The 12,748-nt window shown below is 39.6% G+C and overlaps 1 protein-coding gene across 4 annotated transcripts in view; it reads left to right on the top strand.

Moving 5' to 3' along the window:
- The window catches only part of VAV3 (vav guanine nucleotide exchange factor 3), a 352,499-nt gene that overhangs the window by 153,766 nt on the left and 185,985 nt on the right, over positions 1-12,748 (top strand). For all 4 annotated transcript variants that reach the window (XM_077905669.1, XM_077905668.1, XM_077905667.1 and 1 more), the window contains exons 5-7: positions 6,957-7,065; positions 8,803-8,895; positions 11,590-11,658. In XM_077905669.1, the coding sequence (XP_077761795.1) occupies positions 6,957-7,065; positions 8,803-8,895; positions 11,590-11,658 (271 nt within the window). The remainder of the gene's footprint in view (positions 1-6,956; positions 7,066-8,802; positions 8,896-11,589; positions 11,659-12,748) is intronic.

Here is a 12,748-nt window from a genome sequence, read left to right as displayed (position 1 = left end):
CAGAGACATACTAGAGGTGGAGGGTGAAATTAGAATTAGACAGTTAAGGAACCAGTGACAAAGAAAGCAGAGCTGCTACTGGAGTTGAGGGCAGGGCAGTGCATGGTCTGTAAAGTTCAAGGAAAGACGAGATGAGTGTGGGCTAGAGTTCTTCTGGGAGTTTCATTAGATGCTGTTTGTTTTGCACAGAGAATCCTTTTGGGCTTTATTATTTAAGAGTCAGGAGAGGCAAAAGGCCCTTGCACCTGATTATTTTCTGCTGATTGAGTGACTTGTGCAGATTACAAAGAAATATAAAAAAAAATGATCCCCACCCCTTAAGGAACTGATGAAAAAGATCAGGCATGTTTGCAAAGAATTATAATAAGAAATAGATCATGCTCCAAAAGAGATTCAGGTTCTGTGGAAATTCATCTGTTCATCCATCCTAATACACCAGCACTCTAAGCTCGTTCTTGCTGTAGGACCTTTGCATTTGCTCCTCCTGCCCTTACGGCTGGTCACTCACCGTTCCAACATTTCCTCTGACGCCCCTCCGTGGACGGGCCTTCCTGACTAATCTGAAATTGCTGCCGGCCCCTTACCTTGCTCTGTGGCTTTATGGCACTCACTACTGCCTGAGACAGTCTTTGTTTGTTTCCTTTTTTCCCTATTTCCTCTTTAGAAGGTCAGCTTTGTGAGGCCAGGGAACCTGATTATTTTCTGCTGATTGAGTGACTTGTGCAGATTACAAAGAAATATAAAAAAAAAATGATCCCCACCCCTTAAGGAACTGATGAAAAAGATCAGGCATGTTTGCAAAGAATTATAATAAGAAATAGATCATGCTCCAAAAGAGATTCAGGTTCTGTGGAAATTCATCTGTTCATCCATCCTAATACACCAGCACTCTAAGCTCGTTCTTGCTGTAGGACCTTTGCATTTGCTCCTCCTGCCCTTACGGCTGGTCACTCACCGTTCCAACATTTCCTCTGACGCCCCTCCGTGGACGGGCCTTCCTGACTAATCTGAAATTGCTGCCGGCCCCTTACCTTGCTCTGTGGCTTTATGGCACTCACTACTGCCTGAGACAGTCTTTGTTTGTTTCCTTTTTTCCCTATTTCCTCTTTAGAAGGTCAGCTTTGTGAGGCCAGGGAACTTCACCTTGTTCCTAGAACTTTACATAGCATTTGGTGTATGCTAGGCCCTTGGTAAATATTTGTTTTCTGAATGATTAAGCAAAATTGCATTAAGCATCTCCTGTTTGCCAGCCTTATGCTTCAGGCCTGAGCTGTCTAATCATTCGTACGAGCTCACTGAGTGCCTGTTTGTGTGCTATGTTCAACACATTGCCTTGTGTCTTAATCACAACATGATGAGGTTGTTCCTATTATCCCAATTTATGAAGGAGAAAACTGACTCGTGGAAAGCTAAGAAACTTGTTGTAGGTCATATAGCTAGTAAATTTTAGTCTATAGATTTGAATGCAGTTCTTACTCCAGAGCTGAGGCTCTTCCTCACTGTTTCGACCCCTGGAAGCAGGCTAAATTGCCCCTCTAAGAACTTCAGTAGAAGAGCAGAGGAGAATGCTGGCAGGATGGCCAGCAGCCCATCCCAGAATAAGTGGCACTTGGATGGGTCTCAAAGTCTTATGTTTTAAATGTTGATGAAGGACAGTTTCTTAGCTGTTCTTAAAACCTGATTTCGAGCAAGATTCATACTGATCATCTCACTGAATTGGCTACAGTCTTCATAAAGTGACTGTAAGGTTACTGGTAACATAACCAAATCCTTTGAAATATTAAGAAGAATATATTATTTCTAGGGGTGCCTGAGTGGTTCAGTTGGTCAAGCATCTGACTCTTGATTTCAGCTCAGGTCATGATCTCAGGGTTGTGAGATCAAGCCCTGCATTGGGCTCCATGCTCAGCACAGAGTCTGTTTGAGATTCTTTCTCTCTCCCTCTCCCTTTGTTCCTTCTCCTGACTCAGACTCACTTTCTTTCTCTCAAGTAAGTAAAATAAAATCTTAAGAAGAGTATATTATTTCTAGAGCTATTACGTTCTTTTTTTAAGCCCCACCAATTGTTTACACCTACTAAGTTTCATAGCTTGCCCTCATCATGTTGTGTCGATGTCAGGATAAATCCTGTGAGAATGCAACCCTTGCTAAATTTGGAGAAATCTGGGCTCCTGAGTCAGTTGCTCTGAGACACCTGCTCATGCTCTGGGAGATGCAGACTGTTTCAAGTCTCCATCTGGTGGTGGAAGGTCCAAACACGGTGTTATTTCTGCAAGTGCTTGCTTCTGAGTTTGCTATGACACCTGGATTTTCAGTCTTAGCTTTGTTATGATCTCTGGGCTCATATCCTTAACTCGGACTTTTGGGGGTGAAACCACCCCGAAGGAAGCCCCTAGAACCAACACTGGCCTGCTCCCTACTGCAGAGGGGATCATTCCATTCTCATGTGGAGAGAAACAGACACAGGATGCAACAAAGGATGTGAGATGGTTAGGCCGCACAGTGTCTGCTTTTTCTACATTTATGATCAGGGTGCAGTCATGCCCATATATAGATGAGCTGGACACAGAAAAAGTAATATAGATTATTGTTGGTTTGTTGACCATGTGAAGAATCAGTCATCCTTCCCTTCTCCCCCAGTCCCCGCCCCCACTTCATTTTATGTGGATCAGGAATTCTTGAGTAGGGTGCTGGGTGGCTCAGTTGGTTAAGTGTCTACCTTCAGCTCAGGTCATGATCAGGTCCTGGGATCGGGCCCCACATTGGGCTTCCTGCTCAACAGGGAGCCTACTTCTCCCTCTCCCTCTGCCACTCCCCCTGCTTGTGCTCTCTCTCTCTCTGTCAAATAAATAAATGAAATCTTAAAAAAAAATTCTTGATCAAACTTTTAGCAAGAAAATCTTCCTTTGTATGGGATTGAATAACAAAACCAAAGCATTTTAGCCCAATCTTGGGTGTGGGTGTTCATCCTTGCGTACACACAGGCATGTGTGTCACTCCTACAATTCTTTTTTAAAGACATTTTTCCAGCTTATTGAGAAATAATTGACATACATCCTTGAGTAAGTTTAAGGAATACAGCCTAATGGTATTATTTGTATATATTATGAAATGATTACCACAGTAGGGTCAGCTAACCTCTATTCCTTCTGTCTAGATACAATTAAAGAAAAAGAGATTTTAAGAAATTCTCCTTGTAATGAGAACTCTTAAGATTTACTGTTGTAACAACTTTCTGTATACCGTGCACAGTGTTAGCTGTAGTCATTGTGTCATACATTCGATCCCTAGTCCTTATCTACCTGACTGCTAGAAGTTTGTACCTTTTAACGACCTTCCCCCACTTATCCATCCCCCATCTCTGATATCAAGTCTGATCTCTTTTACTATGAGGTTTTCTGGGCTTTGCCTTTTTTTGGTAAGATTTTATTTATTTGGCAGAGTGAGAGAGCACAAACAGGGGGAGGGGCAGAGGTAGAAGCAGAGGCAGAGGGAGAAGGAGAAGCAGGCTCCCCACTGAGGGGGAAACCTGACATGGGGCTCCCAGGACCTGGAGATCATGATCTGAGCTGAAGGTAGATGCCTAACCGACTGAGCCACCCAGGTGCTCCTATTTTTTGTTTTTAGATTCCACATGTAAGTGAGATCACACAGTGTTTGTCTTTCTTGGTCTTATTTCCACTCAGCATAATGCCCTCATGGTCCATCGATGTTATTGCAGATGGTAGAAATACTGAATCATATTCCATTGTGTGTATATACATATCACAATTTCTTTATCCATTCATCCGTCAGTGGTCACTTAGGTTGTGTTCATGTTTTGGTCATGCTATTCTGAACATGATGGTGCAGATCTCACTTTGAGTTAGTGTTTTTGTTTCCTTTGGATATATTCCGAGAACTGTAATTCCTGGATCATACGGTATTTCTATTTTTAATTTTTTGAGGAACTTCCATATTGTTTTCCACAGTGACTACACCCATATACAGTCCCACCAACAATGCACAAGGGGTCCCTTTTCTCCACATCTTTGCTAAGATTTATCTCTTGTCTTTTGATGGTGGGCATTCTAACAGGCATGGGGTGATATCTCGTGAGTTTTTTTTTTTTTTTTCTCGTGAGTTTTAAGTTGCGTTTTCATAATGATTAGTGATGTTGAGTGTCTTTTCACATACCTGTTGTCCTGTTCTATATATTCTTTGGAGAAATGTCTATTTAGGTTCTTTGCCTATTTTTTAATTGAGTTATTTTGTTGTTTTTGTATGAGTTGTATCAGTTCTTCAAATATTTTGGATACTAACACCTTATCAAATAGATGGTTTGTAAACATTTTTTTCCCCCATTCCATACATAGGTTGTCTTTTCCCTTTGTTGATGGTTTCTTTTGCTGTCAGGAACTTTCTAGTTTGATGTAGTCCACCTTGTTTATTTTTGATCTTGTTGCTTGTACTTTAGGTGCACTATCTCCTACAATGCTAAAAGAAAAATCTGTATGTATTCATACAGAATGTACCTCTACTCTTATGGGAAATAGTCAAAAGCAACACTTCAGCAAGATGTTTTTCCAGAGGTGGAGGTGGTGGTCAGAGACCATGGAGCTGGCAGAGAGGAGTAGCAGAGAAATGGATTTCACAGCCTAACTTCTTATTGAATGGGATCCCCTCTGCTCCAGAGCCTGTTCTGGCATAATTTCTTAACTCTGCTCCCTCATGGACTCATCAAATCTTCCTATCCTTTGATGGGTTCTAGAAAGTGTTCAGACTGGTTCAACTCCCGTCCTCTAGTTGGATTGCCTCCTTAAACCCCTCAGTATGGAAATTCTGGAATTGCCTAATGACTTGCCATCTGCCTGGTTTTACAAAGTAGGAAGCTGAGTGGCTTCTTTCACTCCTTTCCCCTCTCTCTCTAATTCTGATTGGTCACCAAGTCTGGTTGACTGCACCGGACACAGTCTCTGAAGTCTCTTTGTTTCTCTCCTCATTTGTCTTTAGTTATGGCTGTCAGTATTTCTTACCCACAGGGTTTCATTTCTGGACTTATGTCTTCTTGTTGCCTCCACTCTACCCTTATATAAAAACCTCTTGCATCCCACATGCCCACATGAGGTTGAGCTTACAGGGTATACCGCCTTTCACAGGCTGATTTTTAGCTCTTCCCTCTGGGGCTCACAATTGAGTTGCCTGAATGGGACACCACTCTTGACATTGCTGGGCTTTTCACACCTTCTGCCTTTGCACGTGTCGATGTCTTTTGTTTGGAATGTTCTTTCCCCTTTTTTCCACTGAGTACCTCACCTCTGACAGCAGCAACTCTGTCTGCCAAGTCTGCAACCATATCTCCTAGAACATAGTGGTATTTATTTAGCAAACATCTATTGAATAAGGTGATAAATAAATTCAAGATCCAGTTCAGATGTAATATCTGTTGTGAAGCCTTCCCTGACTTCCTTAGTCAGAGTTACTCTTTCCCTGGCTTCTACATTCTGCATTCATCTGCTCTGTTTTCTACACTAGACTGGGTGAGTCCTTGGATCTTCTTGATCCAAGCATTCTTAGCACCAAAGAGTCTGGACTTCTGTAGATTCTTGGTAAATGTCTGTTGCGTGAGTGGATGGACAGCTAACTCTAGAACAAATTTTTCTCAAAGCAGAGTTTTTCCTCAAAGCAGGGTTTGTTACCAGCAGGTCACTTTCCCTTAAGGCACCTTTCTTTCTTCTGGGTTTTTGAAACAGTTCATTCCTATCAAATGCTTCCAAATAATCCTTCATGACAAACCTAGACAGAGGACCCTAGTTGTAGAGTGACATTTACAGTTACAGTGTTCTAGTTTTGTGCATATCAATTTATAATGTTCTATATGCATAGGGCCAGAAAAGATGATAAGAGCTGGTAGTACTGAAGGAGTTGAATTCCTTTTCTGAAAAATGTTAATGCTTCTTTCTAATGTGTCTAAATTTTTAAATATTGATTCTTTTGGATTATTAGTAATAGAGGCTATTTATAGAAATCTTGAGCTAAAAGGAAGAACTTAAGGAGTAGTAACAGAACATGTGATAGGTGGAATAAGCTATTTCTATTTTGACTGAATGGGTTTTTGATGTCCTACAAAGGGTTTAGGGAAGATATATCCATCAGTTACTGGTTAAGTGCTCATGGGAACTTTAAAAATAGAGATGGTTTTCATCTGTCAGGAGGCCAGCAGATTACAAATGGTATTTAAAAATGCCTTGTGGGCTTGGGATCGTTTCTTTAAGCAGAATCCAGACAAAACAGATCATGGTAGAATCTGGCTGAACAGGGGAACCTGTGGAGACCCTCTGAGTGGGCTGGAAGGAGCATGGTTGGAAAACCACTGTGTTAGGTATTGGCAGTAATAACCCTGCAGAAATTGATGCTTTTAAAAGACCATTTATAAACTCTGAGATCCTCCTCAGCTCTCCCGTCTTTCCCACTTTATACCCATTAATCTAAATGATCAATCCCAGGCCTTACCATAGGAAAAATGAGGGCAGTAGGATAGAGTGATTAAAACATTTAGAACATAAGACAGACTCAGTTTTAAATCCAGGTCTGCCATGGACTAGCTGTGTTTTCACAGGCAAGTCGAATAAATAACCTTTAGTTCTCTTCAACTACTTTATCTCTACAATGGATTAAATAATAATGCCTGCTTGATAACACAGTGAATACTGGGCATGAGCCAACCACATGAGATCATGTGTGCCGAGTGATCATCTGTGTGCATGTACATAGGAAATACCAGGGCATGTTGTCACTGCCGTCATTGGTGGATTCCGTTTTTGGGCATTGTTCTGGTTAGGAGGGAAAGAACTGTAAAACCTTTTGCTCTTTCTGTGAATCCCGTTTTATTTCCTCTCTGGATTTCCTACTAGGCTGTAGCTATTGCATTTACTGCATAATAGAAAATGACCGAAGTATCATACCCTTTGTTTTAGTGAAACGCACGTGGATGATGAAGAAGGTCTCTACGACTGTGTTTATGGGGAGGACGAAGGTGGAGAAGTCTACGAGGACTTGATGAAAGCAGAGGAAGCACATCAACCTGTAGGCTCTCACTTGCCTTATGTTTTAAGTTACTTTGAGTTGTTTTATTAGGATACTGATTCCTTGCAAGACTGATTCATGTGATTATTTATGTAACTTGTACTGCAAAGTTTTTTTTTTCTTCTTACTTTTGCTAGTTTTCAACTGTATAATTAAGATTTACTGCATTTGGAAATACATAAACATGACATTTTACAGTTCAAAACAACTGTAGGGAATCTCTGGTCTTGTCCTTGGATTTTACTTGTAAGGAATGCAAGTCTGAGTGAAATGATATGTCACCCAGCTAAATAGTGGCAGAGTAGCAACAGAACGTTATTCCAGGGAATCATGAAATTTTATTATCATGAAAGGAAATCTTTTTTAAACAAAGCAGTTAAGGCTTCTTTAAACTTGATGTAGCATTAGATATATGTTAGGGAATGTTTCTTCATATTTGTTAGGGGTGTAAGAAGAGGCATTTTTTCTTTTGTTTCACTAAAGGGCTTCTGGGACTTTTATTGTTTTATAAACTTAGTTTCCGATATCGTCCATAGTCAATATGTGCCCACAAAGGTCTTATCTGCCATTAAAATATCTAAAACATTGAGAAAGAATTACTTTGAATTGTTTTCTCACCTGTAATCTGGAAAAAAAAATGGTGAGTTGCTTAGGCTTTTATTAATTAGAATCTTTTTTTTTATACAAAAGCTTTTTCTTCATCAGCTCAGTGGTGGTTTTTCTGTGCTTTAATGAATTTCCTCAGCTCTCTTTATAGTCTTGCCTTTAATAAAAGGCTAGAGGGTTGTCCAGTGCCCCAGACAGAGAGCAGTAGCTTCTGTGGGATGGAAACAAGTTACCTGGTCTGTTTGGGAAACATAATGAATGCGCTCTAACCCACTGTATGAGCTGACAGGCTGCCTGTGGCAGGATTCTGAGTATTTTTAGGTGACATTATCATCTGTTTCTCCTATAATTATCATCTGCTTTGGGTACCAGCAAATTCTTGAGTGCATCTCCCAGGGGCAGCTCTCCATTCAACTGACAGTGTTGGCTTGTGACTATGGGATGGTTAGGCAATGATAATTTAGATGCATAGGCCCTTCTTGTGTGCTCCTCAGGGGGCTAAGTGCTTTACCAGGTTACCTCATTTACAGTTCCTTGGGGTTAGAACTGTGATTCTCTCTCTTTTGTAGATGAGAAAACTGAGACACAGAGAAAATAGGTAACTTGTTCACAATAACACGCTAATAACAGAAAAACTGGTACTTGAACCCAGTTCTTTGTATCCTCACACCTTTGATCTTCATATTAGGCTCTACTACCTCCACTTAGTAGGAGAACCAAACACCAAAATGTTGATTCTTTAAAAAAAAAAAAAAGTATCTTAATATTTCTATTTATCAAATATCCTTTTGTTATTTTGCAGGTATTTCTATAGCACTTGTAAAGTATGCTGTACATTAAGAAAACTACATTACACCATATGTGATGTTTCTAGATTCAATGACATTTACAAGGAAAGACATGTTTTCAATATAGAATGTCTATACTCGTTTATTTTTAATTTTTTAAAACTTTCTCATTTACATGGTTCAACATCTTAACAGATATTTTGTAATGCAATAAATATATCTTTTAGTTATGTATTTTATTAGAATGGAAAGCTTAAGATCAGTGATTTTGAACTCTTTCTATGTACTCCCAGAGAGATTAAAACATATGTTTAAATAATTTTTTTGATAACTGTAATTGCAGAAATGTCCAGAAAATGACATACGAAGTTGCTGCCTAGCAGAAATTAAGCAGACAGAAGAAAAATACACAGAAACATTGGAGTCAATAGAAAAAGTAAGTTATCAGGTACTATTTTTGATGCCTAAGTACTTCATCTTATAGTTAATATATTAAACTTACTGTGTCTACTGTGTGTGTGTTTTCTGAGTTTCAGTAGGACTTTGGATTTAAAGATCTCAAAGCAGATTGATACATTCCATAACTAGCTGCTGGTTTCTTAGCATCTAAATAGCACTGTGTTAGACCCTAAGGATATAGCAAGAAAGACAGCAAAACCCTGGTTCTCATGATAGTTTCTCTCATGGGATAGTTTATAATTTAAGCAAATAAGTGTGCCAGGTGGTGAGAAATTTTTTTAAGAAAAATCAAGGAAAGGATAAAGAGTGATGGACATGGGATAGTATTTTATGTAAAGTGATAATGGACAGCCTCTGTGATAAGATAACACTTAAGCAGGCAGCTGGGGGAATTAAGGGAGCAAGTCATGCCAACATCCCAGAGATGACAGTTTCTGGGAGAAAGGCCTTCGGATGAGACCGTGTTCAGTGTGTTTCAAGGAATAGCAGTAGCCCAGGTGGTAGAAACAGCGAGAGCAGAGAGCTGATGAGCCACCACATCAGGTAGGGGACATGGAGAACACCTAGCTCAAAGCTGGCATGTGTGAGTAGAAGAAGTGACATGATCTAATGTAAGTTTTTCACAGCTTGTTCTGACTTTTTGGGAGAAAAGTTAGAAAGATATTGCAGTAAATAGATTGATAGAACATGGTGGTATTTGTAGAGCTGTTAAGAAACGGTCATATTCTGAATAAATGTTGAAAGTAGGGCCAAGTGGATTAGATGAGTTAGGTGAAGGATATATGGGAAAGAGAGCAATCAAAAGTGCTAGGTTTATAGCATGAATAACTGCATGAGTGGTGAAGATTATTACTGAGATGAGGACAGCTTTGGGAATCACTAGTCTGTTGTAATGTACTAAGTTTGCAATACCTCTTAGCTTCCAAGGGGCTGTGTTAAAGAAGGAGTTAAAGATATGAGGCTGGCAATAAGGGGAAAAGTTGAACTGACCAATATATTGGGCTGTTATCATTATGCAGTGGAATCTAAGGCCGTAGTACTGAATGAATTCATCTAGGAAATGAATGCTGATAGAGGAGAGGCTTGAGGCCACCTCTGGCAACTTCCATATTTAGGGGTCAGGAAAATGAGAACCAGGAGAAAATTTTGACCATTTAGGAAAAGAGCTGAAGGTGTGGAAAAGTTGTTTGGGAGAGGGGTGGGAGTAAATTGGCTAGGGAAATGTATTAGGATCATGCAGTATCACAGGCTCAATTGTAAATTAGACTGTCAATCTAGTTCATGTTTAACTTCTTAGGTACGGGTACAACCAGGCTTGTAGATTTAACTAGGGTTTTTCTTCTTCCAGAAAAGCAGAGTGGAAGGAGGAGAGTAGAGGGTAAGGGTATATGCAAGGAAGAGATTCTGATGATGGTTTACTGAATGTAAACTGAGTAGGGACAGAAGTGAGGACTTGAGAGACCCAGGATGTTCAGTGGATTAGCAGATCCACTGAGGTTGAAGAATTCCATGCAGGAACGAGCTGTAAAGGTAGGAGGTTGTGGTCAGAGAATTGATTGGCTGAAATTAATTCTTTTTTTTTTTTAAGATTTATTTATTTATGAGAGAGAGAGAGAGAGAGAGAGAGAAAGAAAGAAAGAAAGAAAGAAAGAAAGAAAGAAAGAAAAGGAAGGAAGGAAGGAAAGAAAGAAAGAAAGAAGGAAAGAAGGAAAGAAGGAAAGAAGGAAAGAAAGAAGGAAAGAAGGAAAGAAGGAAAGAAAGAAGGAAAGAAGGAAAGAAGGAAAGAAAGAAAGAAAGAAGAAAGAAGAAAGAAAGAAAGGAAAGAAAGGAAAGAAAGGAAAGAAAGGAAAGAAAGAAGGGAGGAAGGGAGGAAGGGAGGAAGGGACACAGGAGGAGGGAGAGGCAGGCTCCATGCCGGGAGCCCGACGTGGGACTCAATCCCGGGACTCCAGGATCACGCCCTGGGCCAAAGGCAGGCGCTAAACCGCTGCGCCACCCAGGGATCCCCGGCTGAAATTAATTCTATAGAGGATTTCAGTTGTTGATAATGAGAAGGTCTTGGGTTATGACCACCAGAATAGGGACCTGAGCTAGGATGGAACACAAGACTACTGGAAGTCAAGAAACTGAAAGGCCAGGCTATTGGAAGGATCATCTGCACAAATACTGAGATTGCCAGGAATGGACATTGGAGTGTTAATAGAAAGAGATATGGCAAGCCAAGAACTAAAATTCTCAAGGATTGAAGGGGATGATCATAAATTACACAAGTAGATAATTGATCTCAGGATCTAGAATCTCCATAAGGCATTTGAGGGATATTTAGTATTAGTCCTGTATCTCCAAAATACAAAAAAAAAAAAAAAAATATATATATATATATATATATATATATTTTGCCAGTTCAGGCAATAGTGTTCTTTTTTTCTTACTTTCACAGGTATTTATTGCCAAAACCTTTTATTCTATACTTCAACTTTGTCTTTACATCTCTATTCAGGTATAAAATCTTTAAGATAGAGAAAATAGTTTCTGCTTTTTTCTTGGTATTCATCATATGGATAAACAGTTGACTTTTAATACATACTTTTAATATATATTCTTTGTTGATGAAAAACTATTATCAGGATAAGTCGTGCTTAATCATTACTTGTCTGTTCTATCCTTGTAGTATTTCATGGCACCACTGAAAAGATTTCTGACAGCAGCAGAATTTGATTCCGTATTCATCAACATTCCTGTAAGTAAAAATATGCTAGCTAAAATTGTGATATACTTCTATAAAATCTCCATCTTATTGGGTTCCAGATTTTTATTTTAACATTTTCCTGTATTCTTTAAGAATCTTAACTCTATTTTTTGCCTCCTGAGTTCTTATATCCTTATTTTGTAGAAATAAAGGATATGTCCTATCTTCAACCAAAATCAATCAAAATGCAAGCTGAACACACATGGATAAGATTCATGTATATCCTTAACTGCTTGTCAGGAAGAGGTAGTCTGAGTTAAAGAATCCCTGGTACCACTCTCTCTTTGTCTTGTGGGAGCCCACTTAGGCCCCACTCCCTGATCTATTGCTACTGCAGCCCTTCAACCCCATCCTGTAGGCACTGTCTTGAGGGCATCAGTTTCCTCCACTTCCCTGGCCTCTGTTCTGTGGTGGTTTCTGCTTCTGCTTCCAATTGTACTAACCTTAACTCCCATTTCTGAAATACACTACTGTTTCAGGATTTGAAAGTCCGTTTTAGCAGTTAGAGGTGAGGAGCTTTTTTTTCACATTTATGTACGCATTTTGAATTTCAGAGCCCCTTAGGATTATCTTATAATCTTAAAGGATAGTTACCTAGAAGCATTGAAACAAACCAAATGCTGTGCCAACTGAGGTCATACTAGGCAAGATTCAAGTTCCTAAATCCCTAAAACTGGTTTGGATTTTAATATATAGCTTTTGTGCACAAGCTTGCTCATTTTACATGAAAGTTCCCTACTATTTTGGTTCTGTTATGTTCAGCGTTGATGTGTATCAGTCAGTTAGCTGGCTATTGTCCTCGTCCCTGATTTGGGCCAGACGAAGATATTCTTTTTGGTTCATAGCATAGCAGGAAGAAAAAAAGTAACACTATCAGATCAACATTTAGCGTGAAGCAAACCACACACTGTTGGAAGAGGAGGATCTTGAATCACTATAAGACGGACAGTGTAACATAGGACCCATATGACAGTCCTTAATCTTACAGCTTTTCCCTACTCCTCAATAAAATGACAGGGTAAACATATTCCTGGTTCCTCTCCACCCTGCTAAGGAAAGGGCATGCTGTGAAGTCAGTATC

Source organism: Canis aureus, chromosome 8 (assembly GCF_053574225.1).
Source record: "Canis aureus isolate CA01 chromosome 8, VMU_Caureus_v.1.0, whole genome shotgun sequence".
NCBI classification, from domain to species: domain Eukaryota; kingdom Metazoa; phylum Chordata; class Mammalia; order Carnivora; family Canidae; genus Canis; species Canis aureus.
The sequence above is the reverse complement of the archived record's forward strand: the minus strand, read 5'-3'. Positions and strand labels throughout refer to the sequence as shown.